The following is a 20,487-nucleotide window of genomic DNA, read 5'->3' on the forward strand; positions in this document are numbered from 1 at the left end:
GGAGGTCAAGGTGATGCCAACCAGAGTAAGAATCTGGTTAGATACCATATTTCTAAGATTTTCAGAGCCGAGTACAATGACCTCAGTTTTATCTGAATTTAGAAGCAGGAAATTAGACCTCTAATTTTCTACTTCAATCTTGCTTCCAGGTCTTTATGTCTTTAAGACATTCCTGCAGTTTCAAATTGGTGTGCGTTATCTGGCTTCATAGATAGATAAAGTTGGGTGTCATTGCATAGCAATGAAAATGTATGCTATGCCTTCTGATTATACTGCCTAAGGGAAGCATGTAAAATGTAAACAGAACTGGTCCTAACATGGAACCCTGTGGAACTCCATAACCTTAGTGTGTGAAGTGGACTCACCAAGGAGATGAACAAATTGGAGTCTATTAGACAGATATGATACAAACCACTGCAGGGCTAATAAAATAATAAAATATTATGGCCAACTGTATAGAACACTAAGGTCTAGCAGGACAAGCACAGAGATGAGTTCACTGTCAGACGCCATAAGAAGATCATTTATAACCTTCACTAAAGCTGTTTCTGTGCTGTGATGAGCTCTGAAAACTGACTGATACTCTTCAAATAAGCCATTCCTCTGCAGATGATCTGATAACTGTTTTACAACTACTCTTTCAAGAATTTTTGAAATGAAAGGAAGGTTGGAGATGAAGGCTGGCCTATAATAAGCTAAGACTGCTGGGTCTAGAGATGGCTTTTAAAGTAAAGGTTTAACAACTGCCAGCTTGAAGGCCTGTGGTACATAGCCAATTATTAGAGATAAGTTGATCATATTTAAGATTGAAGCATTAATTAACTGTGGGACTTCTTTGAACAGTCTTGTAGGAATGGGGTCTAAAAGACACTTAGATGGTTTGGAGGAAGTAATTACTTAAGTTAAATGAGAAAGACCAAATGGAGAAAAAGACTAAATAAATATCAGTGGTAGTTAAAGTAGCTCTAGATAATGTTACATCTGTGAGGTGATTACAGACAGTTACTGTTGGTGGGATAAGTAGTTGGATGCATAGTTGGAAATTCCATGCATAGGAAGCAGCATATGCTACGCTCTGAAAGTTGGTCTTTTGCATAAGAAGTTTTCCTCTGTGCAAGATGCAGCAACAGCCGAAGAGCATCTGCACATGCCACAGAATGGTATGTTTACTAAAAATTTACTAAAACTAACTTTAAAAAATAAACTAAGAATGCAAAATCAACAATACAAGTAAAATAAAATCAGGGTTGCAGGCAAGTGATACAATTTGATATCATAATGGGAAAATGGAATAACTGAAAAACAAGAAATACAAGGATGTTACTTTAGGCCATTCATAAGCCAAAGATATTAGAAGAATATTAGTTAAATTGATCTTCATATAACATCATGATTAGATGCAGCTTTATATAAAAAAAATTGCTCTACCTCAACAATTCAGCTTATCCATCAGTGCAAGAAAGAAGGAGAAACAGTGGAATGTTTTTCTACATAAAACACTTTTCATTTAATACTTTTTCACACTAACAGACTTCCTCTAACAGAACATTTTCTGTGTGTGTGTGTGTGTGTGTGTGTGTGTGTGTGTGTGTGTGTGTGTGTGTGTGTGTCTGTGTGCACGCGGGAGTGTTTAAGCTCTTTACCATGTCAACCAAATTTCACAGCTGACATGTAAAAATGATTTCCTTTCAACCTGCCCCTAAGTTCTGACTGCATTAACTCATGTCAGTGTATCAGTTGTGGTGTTTTTGACATTTATTTAACTAAAGCAGGTCAAATTAAAATAAGATTTAAAAAAAAAGATCAAGTGAGAGAAATATCAGCTGACATAATCTTCATACATACTGTTGAGTCTCGGCGTTCCTCGATGGGACTGTCTTTAGGTGTCAGGTTGACGGCCAGCTCCAGAGTACCGAGGTCCTGATCAGGATACTGAGGGTCCTTCAGCACTAAAGTCACAGGTATCGTCCTGGAACACACAGTCATGAATATGTGCAGGTGTGTTTTCTGCTCTGCTTTCTGGCATGCTTTTTTTTTATAAGGCCAGTGTCACTACACGATGATTAGGTTCAGTAATTAGGTGCAACCTAATTCATTCGGTATTAAACGTACCTGTCTATGTAACTACAAATCATACCTATCAAATAGACTCCAAATTGTTCATGTAAATGGAGAGTCCTCTTCACACACACCAAGGTTAATTATGGAGTTCCACAGGGTTCAGTGCTAGGACCAATTCTGTTTACATTATACATGCTTCACTTGCACAGCATCATCAGAAGGCATACTTTTTCATTGCTATGCAGATGACACCCAACCTTATCTTTCCATTAAGGCCAGATAACACACACCGGTTAGTTAAACTGTTTGAATGGCGTAAAGACATAAAGACCTGGATGACCTCTAATTTCCTGTTTATAAATTCAGGGGGAAAAAAGACACATAAATGTTTTAGATCGTCAAACAAATTAAAATATTAGACAAAGATAACACAAGCAAACACAAAATGCAGTTTGTAAATCAAGGTGTTTATTATTAAGAGGGAAAAAAAACAATCCTACATGCCCCTTCATGAAAAAGTCATTGCCCCTTCCTATTATAACATAAATTAACTGTGATGTATCACATCTTTTGGAAAGTTCAGCTCGAATAGGACCTGCCTAAAAAAAGCCTAAAAAAAGATCTTCAAAAGCCTTGATCCCCAAGACCTTTGTACAAATACTCTGTGGACTGACGAGATAAAAGCTGAACTTTTTGGAAGGTGTGTGTCCCATTACATCTATTGTAAAAAGTAACAGCATTTCAGAAAAGGAACATCGTACCAACAGTAAAATATGGTGGTGGTAGTGTGATGGTCTGGGGCCGCTTTCCTGCCTCAGAACCTGGAAGACTTGCATGGTACATGATAAATGGAACCACGAAGTCTGCTGTCTACCAAAACATCCTGAAGAAAAATATCCACATGGGCTCAAATTGTTGTCACCAAAATATGTAGTTTTTTGCTTTGTATCTATAACCAGACCTTGAAAAAAATGTGTAACTTCTGTAAATATTTTTTACAAACAGACAAAAAAAATGTTATCTATGAATGCACAAACATAACATTTTCAGATATTTTGGTTTACAAGGTTATATAACTCAGTTCACAACTACGCAGTCTGATTTACAAGTACAAAATATTTATGACCACAGTTTGAACCCGGCCATCTGTTTGTGACCTCAAGCTGAAGCACACTTGGGTTCTGCAGAAGGACAATGATCTAAAACAGACCAGCAAGTCCACGTCTGAATCGCTTAAGAAAAACAAAATGAAGATTTTTGGGTGGCCTAATCAAAGTACTGACCTGAATCCAGTTGAGATGCTGTAGCATGACCTTAAAAAGGCGGTTCATGCTTGAAAACCCTGTGGCTGAATCACAACAACTCTGCACAACCAGTTATTAGGTTTAGGGGTTAATCACTTTTTCACTCTGGGCCATGTACGTTTGTACTTTTTTCCACCTTAATATTAAGCACCTCCATTTAGAAACTGCATTTTTTGTTTACTTCTGCTATCTTTGTCTAATATTTCTTCAATGATCTGAAACATTTAAGTGTGGAAAACATACAAAAAAAGGAAATCAGGAAGGGAGAAAATGTTTTTTCACACCAATAAAAACATACATACAACAGCATTTTATCTGTGTTTATTCTGTGTCTTTTTTCATTTCGTGAAACATGCAAAGAATTATTAAAATATTTCTTTATTATTTTGTTCTTGTTTTTCAGAACACAATGTTGGCACTAATATCTGACATACCTCTGCTGCTCTAGAGACTCCAGGTAAAGAAAAGCAGAACCCATGAAGTCATCCTGAAGGCCGAAGTCATAGTCAAACACCTGCAGAAGAGAAATAAACAATCTCCACTGACCAATGTTCATTAAGAATAATATGGAAAAGCTGTGTATGTGTGTGTGTGTGTGTTAGTTCTAAGTCTTTACCTTGACATACAGAGGTTCATTCAGACTGTCAATGATTAAGGTCGTCTTCTCATCCCACACTGGGTTGAGGTTTTTATGGATGATTTTGCTCCTAAAAACCTCTTTGCCAGCAAGCTTGAACTTGACATATGGATCACTTGTTCCTACATCGACGAATAAAAATAGACAAATAAAGCTATCACACATGCATAAAAGCAAGAGCTGAAAAATGCAATTAACTACAGATGTCACTGCACCTCCTCTGTCTCGGACAGCCAGGTTGTGTCCTCTTTTCAGCTCGATCTCCAGCTTGTACATCCCCGACCGAGCTTGGTCAGAAGAAAACCCCGAAGGACATGAAGTACCCATTCCCTGTTAGCACAAATGAATGCATTAAATACATGCAATAAACTGCTTCTCTACAAAAGCCCTCTCAGCCACATCCTGACTTTAAACTCACCAACATTTTTTATGAGAAGTCTCTTCCAGCCTGTCACTGAAGTGTAGTTTCACTAACTCATGGTAGCTATCTACATCTAAGCTTACACACTTCCTCTGACCAAAGTGTCTAATTCAGCTTGGTATCTTGTCCCAGGGGTGATTACTAACAGGAAATTACATGAAAGAACCTTCCTCCTATCTGATCACAGTGCTGAGGTGCAAATTGTTTTCCATTTCCTAAAACTTTCATTGCGGTTGCAATATGATCACCTCTGTGGCAATGCAGAAACAGAATATAAGTAACAGCATGGGCACGAGTGGTCTAACGCTGCTTTAATACCTGTTATACAGTTTCTGCGAGACAGGACCGTTTAACTTCATTGAACATTTCTACACATATTGAAAGTGGAACTGTCACAGACATCTGCACTCTGCCACGCCAAAATCAACTATACATGGATATTTACAAAGACCACAGATGGAGCTCAGTCCATGGGTCAGTGGGACATGTTTCAGAGTCTGTGATCAGGGAGATTAATATAAGAACGACACAACTAGAGACAATAAATGACTATAAAAACTTACATACAAAGAGACACTAAATGACAGATATATAAACCTCATTTGTGGTCCCTGCATTGGCTGTGTGTCGTGACATGCTGCAGTTTTGTTATGGTATCACTATGCATCACTAAAACAAAACCCTTCCTTAATGCTGGTAAAGCCATTGAAAAGATCAAAACAGGAAGTAAAAGATTAAAGAGTTTCTCAGCATCAGAAAGCCTCATCTTTCCAGCTCCTGCACTGATAAATGATTAAAATGATGCTAAAGACTGACCCAGTCTCATGTTTGTGTCTTCCACCAGTTTGCATCTGCCTGCAACGATTCGCTTATTGAGTTCAGTCACTAATCCACAACTGAAAGGCACAAAACAACTACAGAGACACACAATACAACCATGGGTTCACCACTGTCAGTAAAACTTTACGCATTAGATAATGTAATGTAATGTACAGTGAGTCATTTAATTCTTAGGTGTTCTTAAAACACCATACAGGTGGTATAACTCATCTTATTTTTAATTGCTGGAATTATTTCCATGCAATATTAAAGCTAAGACACTTCATTGAAAACATGTATGTAAGCAATCACTGACAATGAAACATCAATCTGCATCCATCACTGCAAATGTAACACAACTACTCTGCTGGGAGAGCAGCATCCTGTCAACACAAGCACTTCCACTCAGAGAGATGCTCTGATCAATATTTCTACAATATGATATTATATATGAGCTCCTTACAGTGGACTCACTGGAAAACAAACTGAGCATGTGTACTGTACTGTACACATATTCACAGACTACTTACAATAAATTTTTGCATTGCAATATATTGAATAATGTAGTGACAGCTGAAACTAATTTTGATTTTTGAGTAACTTCTTGATTTGTCTTCATTAATGGTTCAGTTTGACAACACTGTGAAAAACACTGTAAAATACCAAAATATCTACATTTATGATATAAAATGGGAAAAAAACTGCACACTGCAGAAAGAAAATTGGCTAAAGACAAGTTTGTGATCTAAGTTTTCTAATTGTCTGTTTTATTTAATTCAGTAAACAGGTGCTACATTTCTTTTTTTTAAATATCCTGTCAAGTCTGGCAGCTTTTGTAATCAGAATTGCGATCTGAATGTATTGTGGTACCAAACAAATGTTGCTTTTGCAAGAACAGCTATATAGAATCTCTATAGCCTCCTCTTTCTTTTGTGAATCTTCAATATTTATTTATTTCTATTTGTGTTACTTCAGTTATCACATTTATAGGCAAGAGAGCAAAAAGAGGAGGTGGTGGTGCGGTAGAGGAGAGATACGGGGAGATAGAAACAAATAGAAATGCACAATGTATCGCCAACTCCAGTACCTGTTAGAGACAAAACCACCCCTCTAATACGAGTTGAAAACAGGGTCCCAGGGCCCCAGACCACCCGGCAGAGCCCTCCCCCCCGATAAGGGAGATGTCCAGGCCACAGAGGGCCACCATGGGAGCAGCCCAGCGGCCACAAGAGAACATCAAGCCAACACCTTATTGTTCTACACTTTGGGACCAGAAAGAAGAGGAAGAAACTGAAAATCACTATGCAAAGAGAGTGAGTCATCAAAAAAACCTGAACCAGCAGAGCGCTGCAACTCAGCACTGTACAGGGATGCTAGGTTGAGCTGTGGTTCACCAATCAGCTCGTTTGACCACTTAATTTGATTGAGTGAGTTTCTGTTCTTTAAAGATAACTCTCTAACACAGAGCAAAGGGATAAAATAAATTCAGTAAAAGTACAATAAAATCAAACCATCAGTTTTTTTTATTAGTTTGGCTAGTCGAAGTCTTGTCAAACATAATTATGAAGTAGCACACAGCTTCAGAGTTTCAAAGCTGTAAGATACAGCTTTGAATTTTGCAGCAAACTGTGAATAGAAAGAATTTTGTCAAATAAGTCAGAGATTTTGTGACTATAGTTTGAAATTAGGATTTTGTGGTTAGAGTTTTTTGGGGGTTTTTTAATGGTGGAAGGTTTCGCATATTGTGTTTTAGCGAGGGTGAAATAAGGTGACTGAGTTAAGACCTTAAGTCAAGACTATGTAAATATACATTTACAAAAAAAACTGTGGTAAAAGTGTGATTTTATATTGATGCAGTGATGTAACAACATAAATTATAAACCACTTTTAAAGCTTTATAGCATCAAGTCTTACAGCTTTCCTGCCCAGCTATAAATCCGGTAGACACATTATGAAACACAGGCTTGCTTTCTGAGGGTGAAACTTCTGAAGTGTGCCAAGTTCTGCTCTGGCAAGCTGTGGAAATTCCACTGGCGGAAACAGAAAACATGATAATAAAGTGAGTGAGACTATCCTGTGTAACATGAGGAGGCTGAGTGTGTCAAGCTGTCTGTGTGGAGGCTGGATTGTTGGAGGAGGGCTGTTAAAGTCTTATGTAGCCTAGTCTCCACCCATAGCTGCATGTAACAAGTAGGGTAAGACATATGAAGAGATAAAATCCAACCAGCAGGCAACTCGTCTGAGTATAAAGTTTCCTGTGTCAATTTTACGTACTGTAAAATTACTGTGCCTGAGTCTTGAGCCACTCCTCATATCTTTACATGAGCTTTCTGAACGTCTTTCAAAGTCTTTCTTTAGACACTGGCTGCTCTTTCACTCGCTTTCAGTCCAGTTTCGCAGGACATCGCTTTTTCTTGTTGTTTGTCAAACCACTTAACTCTGACCTTCTAACTATTCCCAGATCAGTGTGGGTTCATTTTGTCAGAGAATCGACCAAAAGGCAGCGAACATCCAAAGAAGAAAACAAAGTCTATGTTACCTTATAAACTGTATGTGTTTTTCTATGTATATATTTTGAATAGCGAATGAAATGCAGACCTCCTTTTGCTCATTTGTCAGTGGTTGCGTTCATGATAAGGTTACATTGCATACTAAGCCTTTCTTGTCTGGATTTGGCTCCATGTTTCATGTCCTGTTTACATTAGGAATGAGTGCCTCTTTTTTAACTCATTATGAGAGCCCACTATTTGTGTGGGTTAACACAAGCATGTGCAGGTCATGTACAAAGGACAGTCTTGTGTAAAATGTAATCTACAGAGGTAGCTCTGGGTTATTATCACCTGGCTTTCTCTAAAATTACCTCACAATGCTGGAAGTGATTGACTGTGTGCCCCAAAATGAGTCACTGAGCACATAAACTCATCGGGAAAGTGTTTGGAGAGGTTAAATCCAAGGGCCGTTTTCCCACTGACTTCTGTAGGACCAGATGTCTGTTTACAGCCTAGAGGAATATACAGGAAGACAGTATGTCTTCCAGAATCCAGCTTTAATGCACTTCCACGTTGGCTTTGGGTTCAGATCCAGAAACTGAAATGTCCATTTTTTATTCTTTCTGTGATCCAGATCAAAGTACTGGATCACTGGTAATGTAGCCTTTTGCATGTTATTATCATCTTTTAAAACCTTGGGCATCAGAAGAGCTAATGACCTTTACACACCAAACACTTGAAACTCATGCAAATATTTTGTGTAATAAAAATTTTTCTCAGTTATTGTAGTTATTATAAAATGTAGCCATTTACACCGGCCATGAACTCTTGCAGAATTAATTTGCAGCATTTATTTTTTTGGAGTCATGCTTGATTTTTCAGATAAACAGATCTGACCAATCATACCGCTGCATTTGGCAACAAGCACACTCATAGCTCAAAGCCCACACCAGTACTGAATATGCAATGATATGGAAATCTTTTCGCAAGCCTCAACAGTTTCCCCTGTTTCAACTATTACGCTAAGCTAAGTGGATTCTAGCCTCAGCTACTTACTAAACACCCAGACAAACAAACAATAATTAAGTGTATTCCCAATGTCTGTTCCTTTGAGTTGTGAGAATTCATGCCAGTTTTACACTTGGTGGCATTGGTGATTGTACTTTTGCTTTTAAAGCGTGACTGGAGAAAATCTGTGGTATGAAGACTCTTAGAAAATGTACCAGTCACATCTCTTGTGTGAAGCTGTTTGTTATCTCTCATCTTGGCAGTCAACAGCAACCATCTATTGCGGTGTTACTTTGGCTTTCATTGCAACAGCTCACAGGTTTTACTGCTTCATTGTGACCCAGCATTAAAACGTCTTTGCACACCCTGCAGCCTATCACTTTGGCCGGTATGAAAGACGAAACAGATGAGTATGGAGGCCAAAAAGTGCACAAACCCAGTCCGAGGCTGAATCAGGATGTTTACATTATATGACTAACACGTTCTGCCAGAATTAACAAGCAGCTTAAGAAAGGCTTAAATGTCCTGTGGTACTAAATCAGGAAGCAAAGCGCCAAGCTGGGAACACCCCCAGCTACACCGATACATGCCTATTTTAGGACTGGACGTCCATGTTTAAACACTCACCTCTACATCACATCTACAGACAGATATCATATTTTTGTAATACAGTATTTTATCTAAAGTAATGCAGATGTTAGTGTAAAGTAAGCCTATCATGACAATTGCTATTATATTACTATATCACTACTGTTATACACTTATAAGCTCACTAATTAATTTTAATTTTATAATCAAGTATGAAGGTCTGTAGTAATGCATCTCTGATGACATGAGTATACTCACTTTAACTGAAAGTAGTAGAATGGTTACTTCTTGGTTTTAGGAGATTTCACCCCAAATTTAAACTAACTACCTTAGGAGGAACCTCGTGTAATATTTCTATTAGAATGAATTAACATCGCATAGATAACAATAACAGCACTGCTTGTCTTTGTTCTTAATAACACTTTGGTTCTGACCACATCCGTCATCATTTTCACTCTGAATGAATCTGAAAGTCTTTCAGTTACTGATTGTCAAGCAGACAAGAGTTTGATCTGTAATGTGTAAAAAAGAAGGTTTGTTTGACAAAACTCTGGATTGTCATCAGTAAAGTTATATGGTAACGACTGCCATATAGAACCCAACCACTATAGGCAATATTTTGACATTAATACAAATATCTGATCATTTAAAAATCTAAATTTTTTTCTTTCAGACACAAAAACCATAAACAAAGTTCCCTACCATTTGATGTGTGCAGTTATGTCCTTGTTTACGCTCTGTTTACCCAATTGTGCTCAGCTGGTTGTTGTGTTTGTAGCATTACAAACATATTGGCAACAGGGAAAGTGCAGAGTGCCCTTTGGTGGACAAACTATGCAACGTCAAAGAAACACTCTTTAACATTGTTTCTTTACTTTTTCATTTTTATTTATCAACTGTTATGAATGTTAATACAGTCTGTCGGGCAAACAGCTATGATCAGCAATATCGTCCTACTAATAAACCTGTGAGGCGTCGTCAATGCACCCATTCACCTTCTTGCACTTATGCGAAGAAAATGGGAAAATACAGCAACATTTTCCAATTTCTCCCTGGAGGCCCCCAGGTCATTTTAACCCTTTAAAACTCAACCCATCAAAAAATAGCCAGAAAATTCGGATTTATTTTGGAGCTAAGATGTTTATTAACCCTTAAAACAAAATCCACATTTTTTTTTGCTATATCATGTTGTGTATGATCGGCAAAGACATGTCCGATCATAGTGTCCAAAGACATGCAGTTTGTGGGGATAGGTTAATTGATTAGTCTAAATTGCCCATAGGAGTGAATGTGAACGCGAATGGTTGTCTGTCTCTGTTTGTTAGCCCTGCGACAGACTGGGGACCTGTCCAGGGTGTACCCCGCCTCTCGCCCTATGACAGCTGGTCTAGGCTCCAGCACCCCCGGCGACCCTGAAAAGGATAAGCGGAAGCGAATGGATGGATGGATGGATGGATTGGTTTTTGGCAAGTTTTTGTTAGCAACAATGGTAATTTTAGATTAAAAAAAGAAAGAGTTTTGTCCATAACATTTTGAAATGATGACAAGTATTGATCATGTTGAGGAGATAGAGGTCTCTGAAACTCATGTATCAAATATGAAACGAAGGGCGTTATAGGGTTAAAGCCAATAAGTTCTGGGTCTACCCTAGGGTGCCCTCCTAATTTTGTTTCCCCATAACAGTTTCATTGTTGCGCAGTTTTGTTTGTCAAAAGGCTAATTTAATTTTTTTTCTCTCTCTGCGGATTATATAAATAATTGAACAACTTATTACTGTTCAACTGTTTAATAACTGTAATGTGATTAATGAATTTTTTTTACTAATAATAACGTTTCACATCATAGAGTTACAGAAAAATATAATGGAATTACAGTATAACACTTCTTTGTAATGCCCCGGCACTGCTAATAATCTAATCTTTGTGTGTACTGTAAGTTTATAGGACACCTTTTAAATGGTGCTTACAGGTACCGTCACATGAAGCTGAAAATGAATCCAATAAAACAACAGAAAACTCAAGGCAGAGCCCTCCATAACATGTTGGCTTAACCTAATGTCCCCGATAACATAAATATCCCTGCTTATACAGACTGTGTGATCAATACAGTAACTAAAAGGCTGAGAACAAACCCGATTCAACAAAGAGAACACAGATGAGCTAAAGGAGTTCACTTTACACTTTTTTTTCACGGCGCCTACAAAGTAGCTGGACTGAGGAAACGTGTGAAAATGTGTGAGTTGTACTCTTTCATATTCAGTAAAGTTATAGCCGCGTTCAATATGTGAGCTCTAACATCATCGCGTGGTTGTCAACGCTGTGTGGTTAAAGTGACCAAGTAAATGGTTGCACCTGTGAGTGTGTGCACAGAAATGCATACAAACGCAGTTTCTCACGTACACTCAGTAACCCCTAACACACACAGCAGATTTGTGAATTATGAGGCTGCTTCCTGGGTAGCAGAACCACCAAATGTTGTGCTATTTGCAGCAGTATAAATGCTGCAATAACCTGAATGCCCAGGAACACAGTCAAGCAAATCTAAACGCAAGAAAATGTGCAGCTAATCTCAAGTTTAAGAATGCTAGCCAGAATTCTTACTATTATTACTATCTCCTGTTTTTGAGAAATGACATATCTAGTGGAGCGTAAACCAGTTACCCACAAGATTAAAACCATCATCAAGCATCTCTCACACCAGGGCATAGACGCCGGACTTCTGGGATTGTCCTGTGTTGCCTCAGTGTTTATCCTTGGCCCTGACTGGGATCTGGGGAGTATGAGACCAGGACAAATGTTTGGTTGTATTTCTAGTCCCTTCATGTCTGCTTTAAGCGACTGCAGCTGTCAGGGAGCTCTCTTTAGGTGAGTGGTCTGTAACACTGGTCAGGTGGCTGGTATCGTTCCTATCGAGCTTCTCCAACAATTACTTAATACTAACTGCCTGGGTCTCTGCCTGAGTCACAGCTCATCTCATCATATTATTCAGAACCAGTTTCTTTCTCCTTATTTGTTTCATTTTTCAAAGTCAATTGCCCCAAATAGTCAATAATTGACATAATGAATGCTAGTCAGAATTATTACTAATATTAATATTCCCACAAAAACACAGAAAAAAACACAATCACAGAGCTGAAAGAAAGGTGGATAAAAACAAGTGATGGTATTAATGCTGGAATCCACTAGTGATGGGTCGTTCGTGAACGAAATGGCTCTTAGAGCCGGGTCTTTGATGTGAACGACCCGACTCCTTATCGCGAGTCGTCACGTGGGTTTTTGCTTTCTTTCTCTCAGCCTCTCTCTCGCACTTTTTTCCGCTTCACTCTGCACGGAGCCTTGTGCTTTACGCTGGGCAGAGGGGGGAGGGGCGGTAGTTACACTCAGTAGCACAGGAACAGAGCCAGAGGGAGAGAGAGAGAGCCAGGGACAACAACGTCACATTAGAAAGGTATAGTAATCATCCACAACTATTTTTAGTTGCGGATGATAAAGGATTCTGAAAGTTTATTCATGCAGGCCCATTTGACAGAGAATGTGCATCTTCTTTTTGTTTTCATATTTTAATTTATGTTTAATTGTGTTGTGGTTTGCAGTGTTTTGTGTTGTTTCACTTTAAATTTGTAAAAGGAAAAAGCTGAAAAATTAAATAGTTAAAAGTTGAAATGTGAATAGTTGATTTTTGTATTATATGATTTATTTATTAAATTTTATGTGGAGTGAATAAATAAAAGTATATTTACGGTGGCCCCTACAGACAAAGCACATACAAACTTCAAATCACGTACGAACTCTGAAGCACATAAAAACTCAAAACACGTACAAAAGACAACAGAAGTGCTCCAGGATGCTGGGCGCAGTGTTGAGCTTTTGTTACCTAGTGGCTACACAAGCCAGCAAGTACCAACGACCGGATTTGGTGTGTGGTAGTAACAGGTAAATGAACTTTTTTTTAAATTATTTGAATATATATGAGTGCCTGTGTATAAATATACAAACAATACACACATGCTTTCAATTGTGTAATTTAAGTGATCTAGTAGCTCTGCTTTGGAAGTTCAGTTCATGCTAGAAATGTGTTTTGGAGTTTGTACGTGTTTTGTCTCTAGGGGCCACCGCACATATATAAATAAAACCAACTTTTTTTTTACGTTAGTAATTCCTTTTGTGCATAATTTTATATTATTGTTAATAATAAATTAATTAAAGCAAAAAAACAACCCGAAGAGCCGGTTCGGAGCCGAAAGAGCCGGCTCTTTTTAGTGAGCCGAACCGAAAGAGCCGGATCTCTAAAAAGAGCCGGAAATCCCATCACTAGAATCCACAATGGCGCACATACTGAAGCACATATTCAAACAGCTCACCGACAGCAGCCGTCCACATGAGGAGATGAGGGGGAAAAAGTCATCCCTAGAGGCACAGCGGAGTAACCCCAGGATCGCTAGACGGGATTCTGCCACTGAGGCCTCACAAAGAAAGCGATCCAGGGTCGAGCAGTCACGGGAAGATTATACAGGCAAGGAGGTAAAAGGTGGAGTGAGGGGAGGGCAACTCTGACAGAGAAGCTCCAAAGGCCGGGACTCTGAGGATACTTCTGAAGCAATTCTACCCTGGCAGATGCACAAACTTCAAAAACCAAAAATGTTTCTCCCATGAAAAGTGTGGCAGCTGAAAAGGAGCAGGTGCAGTAGAGGAGGTGAGGAGGCTGAATGAAAGAAGCAGCAGTGCATGAGTGGGAGGGAGCAAGGTGAAGAATCATCCTGGTTGGCTTGCCTGTAATCCTTCCCTGGTGGATAAGCCTGACTGATGGCTGTACTAAGAGGTACACTAAGGGAAAACACCACAAGAGGTGTCTTAAGGTCACAGACCAAATTAAGGCCACAAAGCACAGCTCTAAACTAATATACGTAAGACTAAAAAGTCTCACAGCCAAGCACTCAAACATTATTCAGAGATAAAACTACACAAATAGGCTGGTAATAATATTGAATGTCAATTCCAATAGTGCTGGATTTAAAAAGACAAGGCCAAAAATTAAGCCTTAAAACTTTAGTGAAAGCACCAGCATTTACCCTGAAATCATGGTGGAGACATGCTCATGTAAAAACATGCACGTTGAATACTTTGAACCGAATACTGACAAAATACCAGTCTGTAGCCTGCAAACACACAGCTGCAACAGGTTAAATATATCCTACATTTATGAACTCTGTTAACAGATGCTGTTATGTCTTATTTAATTCAATTCAATTTTATTTATACAGCGTGAAATCACAACAACAGTCGCCTTAAGACGCTTTATATTGTAAGATTACCCTACAATAAAACATACAGAGAGAAACCCAACAATCATATGACCCCCTATGAGCAAGCACTTTGGCAACAGTAGGAAGGAAAAACTCCCTTTTAACAGGAAGAAACCTCTGACAGAACCAGGCTCTCGGAGGGGCGGGGCCATCTGCCACAACCAGCTGGAGTGAGAGAAGGAAGACAGGAAAAAAAAACATGCTGTGGAACAGAGACAGAGGTTAATAACAGATAAGATTAATAAAGTATGATTCAGTGCTAATCATACTTGTTATTAATGAAAGGTTTTCAACTAGAAACAATTCCTCAGTGAGAGAGATATCCTGCAGTATTCACCCTTTAATCAAATCGACCAACCTTAATCTAAAGTGACATTATGATCTTTTTTTAGCTTGAGCCAGGGCAGATATAAATGATACATATATCGTAGCACAGTAGCAACTGAACAAATACCCTGAAGTCCCTCTGCTAACAGTGTGACAAGAATGAGTATCACATTAGCTGATAGAGAGCCAGTCCGGTTTCACTCTTGTCCTCTCATGCTTCAGTTGACTTGCACACACAGGAGAGTCAACATAAGCTAGTCTTGTTCTGAGAAGCTGGTACATTTACTGAGGGGATTGGTTTCCCTTAGTCGGCTGCTCTTTGTACCTTACAACAACATAAAGCACCTTAATGCAAGTGTTGTTGCTCAAACAGCTCAAACTCAGTAAGTGGCACTTCTGTTGCCCACAGGATCACACTATTCACATGTATCCACAAAAGGAATCCACAGTGCTCCAAAAACAAAACTCTGTGTGAACGGAGCAGGACAGACACCCAGCAACAACCCTCGCACGTGGACCTCATCTCGCCTTTATAATGTCGGAGGGCTTTTTGTTGAGTGACCCCAGGTGGAGAAAAGGAGTGGCAGCAGGGTCCTCGAGAGAGCAGCACCACACACACATACACCCACACAGCTCCACAAAATCTAACCAAGCCCCCTTTTTTTAATTCTTGCACTGTAGTAATGGAGATTTGCATAATTCAGATTTTAAAATAAGCAATTATTAATCTTGTACTCTTCTTCTTCTTCCTAGCGGTTTATATCACCCGACGCAGGGTCCGCTATCTTGCATGCCTTCCTCCACTTCTTCCTATCGAGGGCGTCTTCTGGTGTAACATTCACAGCCTTCATATCATCCTTGATTCGGTCCATCCAGCGCTTTATTAATTATTAATCTTGTACTAATAGTGAGTTTCATTTGAAGTAAGAATTTCTGAGTTCCTAGTAAGGAACCCTCCTGTTTTAGCTCCTTGCCCTTTAAGAACACCTTTCTCGTGAGAAAAATTTCTCCCCCTTGCAAACAGAAGGTGGTAGAGCTTGTGTGTGTGATATTCATCCACTAATCATGAGATTAGAAAAAATACAGTTTGAAACCTGAGCTTTTGGCTCACAAGGATTAACTGTGCATGCTCTGACCTTTGACCAATGAGCATCTGTCCGTGGAACAGTGTATATATAAAGGGAAGGAAAACCATTAGCATCTGATTTACCAATAATCTTTTCTTATCTGCAATGACTATATTAATTTCAACATGCATGGATAAGTAAATGAGACTTTGGAGTCTATCTTGCACAAGGAACCACACAGACCACAGTAGGCAGGGTAATATGATCCAAATGGTAAACTAAGATTTACAAATGTTAAAATGATTTGTGTGTGACTTTGGAGGACACACAAATGTGTTTATTGGGGTTCATTGAGTTACTGATTTAGTCCACTTAGACATGTTACTATTGACTAGCTACCAGGCCGCCAGGCGCACCTCTCTCTAGCCAATCCATTCTCACTCCCAAGTCATCACATACAACAATAGCAATAATATTATTTGTATAGCACTTTTTAAAAATACACAGTTACAAAGTGCTTCACTGTTGAATCACACATTCAAACATAAAAACACAGAGTCAAACACATGCCCTTATATTCATTACAGCAGACACACATTACCAGAACAATTATAGACAGAAATTTTGCAATGCTTCTGACATGAAAGAAACAAACTGGGTGAGCTTTGAAATGTGAAATTCAAAATGAAATGTTTTCTCAAAAATAACAGCAGCGTTCTTAGCAGATGTTAGTGTGATAGTGTCAGTTCATTTAAAAGTGTGATGTGACCACAGTGACGTCCCAATTTAAAGCATTTCACTTGCTAGGCCCACGTCCTCATTTGAGGTTTGATAGCGTTTTAGTAGATAAAGGTGAATGACTTGGACATGAATTGAGCTGCGGTTTAGGGAAGGCCTCAAAGGGGACTGGGTGGGCCCTGTCCGGCTAGAGAAGTGAAGAAGTTAAAGAAGTAAAACGGGGAGGGAGGGACGGTGGGGCACGTAAACGAGAACAAACAGCTTGTAGAACTGGGGGAACATATACAGATGAGAACCGGAAGGAGCGTGTTTGGAGGCGTGGCCCCGCTCCTGAATTTCAGATACTTTATCTCCAATTAGCTGACTGATTTGCCATCTTGGTTTTTGAAATCAGGTATGAGAAGCAAAAAGGTGACAGAAATATGAGAAGCAGGTCAGTCCTAAAGATGTTCTGCTTAATTTATATTTTTCACTTTATTAGGGACCAAAATGAAACTCAACATCATTTCCGTGTGTTTATAGAGCTCATAGAGGAGGGAAGACAGGGATCATTTTCCCAGAGAAGCCAAAGTTGTCTGGATCCCAGCAAGGATTTGAGAGAGATCTAAATGAGAGATGTGATATTACTTTTGTAAATTCAGTCTAAAGTGATGCCACTCACTTATGGTGTGCTGATGGGTGGGTATTTGTCAAGTGACCTAGAAATCTATTTCTCTCATAGGCCTTCAAAATACAAGAAGTCTACATGAAAACAGAGCCCCTTATTGGGAGTATTATCACAGTTTATGGGTTATGGCTATTATTTAATATTATTTTCAAATATTTTAACTTATTTATTACAATGTAAATAATTTTATTTTTTAAATCTGCACAACAAAAATGCACAACAGAAGACGAATAATGCTAACTTCCACAAGCGGAGACTAATATAAGCTAATTCTATTCTATTTAACTGTCTGTGGACAATGTATATTTACAGGTCTAACTATTTAATAAAAGCACAAAGGAGGTCCCACTTTATTCTAACTAAATGTTGCATCATGAGTCTTTTTTTTTTTAAAGTTATTTATGCATCAGTAGCCCATGCTGCATTTTATATACCTCCAATGTCAGTCAGCGAAGCGGCTGCGGCACACCTGCACCAGGGCAAACCTCCGCCTACCCCACTCCTGCTTTACAGGTGAAAATAGAGCAACAGGACCGCTGAGTCTTTGATTTTATTTATTTTCTGCTGTGTTTTACTTGCATCTATTTTAAAGAGTGAGTGTAAACACAAAAAAATATTTTATTTTATGTGCTGGAATGTGCAGAAAATAGGTTTAAATGTTAAACAAATTTCTCCCAGTCAGAGAATGTTGCATATAATTAATTTTTTTAAAAGATTAAAACTAATAAAACAAGTTTTAAAAAGAGACTTTTCCATTTGATTACATTTTGTATGATGGATTATGCAGAAAAAGTAGAATTGGGCTGAAAGATCTATCGCTTTATCACCTATTCAGGTTGTAAATCTAAGTAATTAATTACTTTTGACAATAAGTAATCAGTAAAGTAACGGGATTGTCATGGTCCGCGGCCCGGCGTCCGGGGTGCTGCTGGGATGTCCACGCCCACGAGCGTGGCTGCTAACCCCACACCTGCATCCCATCCCAGGCGATCATCAGGTGGACTATTTAATCCTGCCCTACCTGCTGCTCCACGCCAGTCCGTAGTCGCCTCTCAGCGATCACAACTCGGCGTGTTTTTGTTTACGAGACACCTGCCTGTCCACCTGTCCGCCTGAGATTTGGTTCACCATCAGCTTCGCCGTCTCGACCCCTTTTGGAGCTCCACCCCCCTCTGGTTCACTCGGCCCGGCTATCACCGTGAGACGCACACTCCACCTTCCCTCGTATGCTGCCTTTTTTCCGCACCCCAGTAATCTGTCTCTCTTTTTGTTTTACAGCCTCTCACAGCCCCGCTCTCGGCGTTCCCTGCGCGGTCCCTCGGTTTCTTCTGGTTCCATACGTTGTTTTTCAGGCTACCCTCACGGGACACCTTTAGTTGCAATAAAAATTACTTTCTTTATTCGCTCCTACCCTAGTGTGTGTGTTCTGCTACTGGGTCCTGCCTGCGCTCGGAACTTCGGTTCATGACAGGGATTGCTTTTGGGGGAAGTAATCAGTAATTAGTTACTGATTACTTTTTTCAAGTAACTTGACCAACATTGATTGCTACACTCATCTTTGTTCCTGTCTTTTCCCTCACCCTCAACCAACTAAATCTCCTGAGATCTCTTCCTGTTAAAGGGGAGTTCTTGTACCCTGTGATTGCTTGGTGCTTCTTCGTACTCTGATGGTTATAACCATCCACATCCACAACCATATAGTTTGATTAGGTGGGCCCCACCTGTGTCATCAGTGCTAAAAAATATATTGATTACCTCACTTTGCCCAACCTGGGGCACACAACAACAGCCTATCCTTAAATTACTGTGTTTGCCCATGTCTATCCCAGGTGGAAAACCCAAGTGGGTCCTACGTGTGTTTCCCATTTTGGACCAAGTTAAGTGTTTCCCATGTTTGACCCAGCTAGGACCTACTAAAAGTGCCCACTTGGGATTGCCCATATGGGTTTAATGTGAAAAACCCAAGTAGGCCCCATACAAAAAGCCCAGTTTGAGCCCATGCCCACATGGTACCCATCCAGCCCAAGCAAAAACCAGGTGGGGCCCATATACACACGTTGGCTGGGTAGGGCTCTCTCTGATAAGAATACCACACAATAATTAAATACTTTATACAATGACTACTCTTAACTACTTAAAACACAGTAATGTGATGTAAAATGGAGATCACGGAACAGTTTTTTATTTTGTCATTATCTGTTAACCTATCAGATTTTGACGCATATGCCATTTGACACTTATCGCGTTACAAATCTTGTCATGTACTTGCTTGTTTCCGCTCACACACTCAAAACTTGTGATAGTTAACCTGCCAGTATGAATGAGGGCTAATCCAATAGTTACAGAACTGGCTCTCTCAGACATATATTCATTTGAAAACCCAAATCATCGAGGCAGGAGCTCACCAGCTGATCCTCACTGCTCTCCAGATGTGTCTTCTCCGCTGCGGCAGCTGTTGCTGCGTCGCCCCCGCCATCGCCGTCCGGAGGCTCGGCCAGCCTCTCCAGGCACGCAGACCCCAGAGAGGAGCTCTTGTGGTGGGACTGCACCAGCTGAGACACCGTGGGTTTGTTTGGGCTGGTGGACTTGTGCTTGATCGAAAACTGCAGCTTGTCCCGGCCGACTGCTTTGCCGCAGAGCTGTGCCTCCTTAATGTCCACATCATCCGGAGAGGAGAAGAGCAGGTCGGGCTGCGAGGAGGAGATTACCCGGTCCAGGACGACATTTTCCTTCCGCTTCATCTTCTTGAACATCCACATGCCTCGCTCCTTCTTGTCTTCTGGCTCTCTGGCGCCCAGCTTGGGGCTGAGCAGCGGCTTGGCTTTGGCTTGAAGCTGTTTCCACATCGTGTTTTGTTGGGATGAACTGCTCTCATTCTCGTCCGCCTCGCTCCGCTCCATTCCCGCCTCTACTCGGAGCTCCGGCAGGCTGTCACATCGGTGGACAGGACCACTGAAATACCCCGTTTGTACTATTTCGCCGCATCAGACGGCTGCAAACGCGCCGAAACCTGTACCCAAAAGCACGGAAATACTTCCTCCAGCCAACAGGGCTGTGCG

At 39.9% G+C, this 20,487-nt stretch overlaps 1 protein-coding gene across 5 annotated transcripts in view; it reads right to left on the minus strand.

The window, feature by feature from the left end:
• The window catches only part of mctp1b (multiple C2 domains, transmembrane 1b), a 38,432-nt gene extending 17,945 nt beyond the window's left edge, over positions 1 to 20,487 (minus strand). For 4 of the 5 annotated variants that reach the window (XM_085280618.1, XM_085280617.1, XM_085280616.1 and 1 more), the window contains exons 1-5: positions 19,834 to 20,487; positions 4,218 to 4,332; positions 3,982 to 4,124; positions 3,800 to 3,879; positions 1,846 to 1,969 (exon numbers count right to left, since the gene is read on the minus strand). In XM_085280618.1, the coding sequence (XP_085136744.1) occupies positions 1,846 to 1,969; positions 3,800 to 3,879; positions 3,982 to 4,124; positions 4,218 to 4,332; positions 19,834 to 20,328 (957 nt within the window). In that variant the 5' untranslated portion in view covers positions 20,329 to 20,487. Of the gene's footprint in view, positions 1 to 1,845; positions 1,970 to 3,799; positions 3,880 to 3,981; positions 4,125 to 4,217; positions 4,333 to 13,687; positions 14,050 to 19,833 lie in introns of those variants that run through there. The other variant, XM_085280619.1, reaches the window with a different exon arrangement.

This window comes from Mchenga conophoros, linkage group LG7 (assembly GCF_057382185.1).
Source record: "Mchenga conophoros isolate Kocher_MC1m ecotype Shallow Benthic linkage group LG7, M_conophoros_male_GT1.1, whole genome shotgun sequence".
NCBI classification, from domain to species: domain Eukaryota; kingdom Metazoa; phylum Chordata; class Actinopteri; order Cichliformes; family Cichlidae; genus Mchenga; species Mchenga conophoros.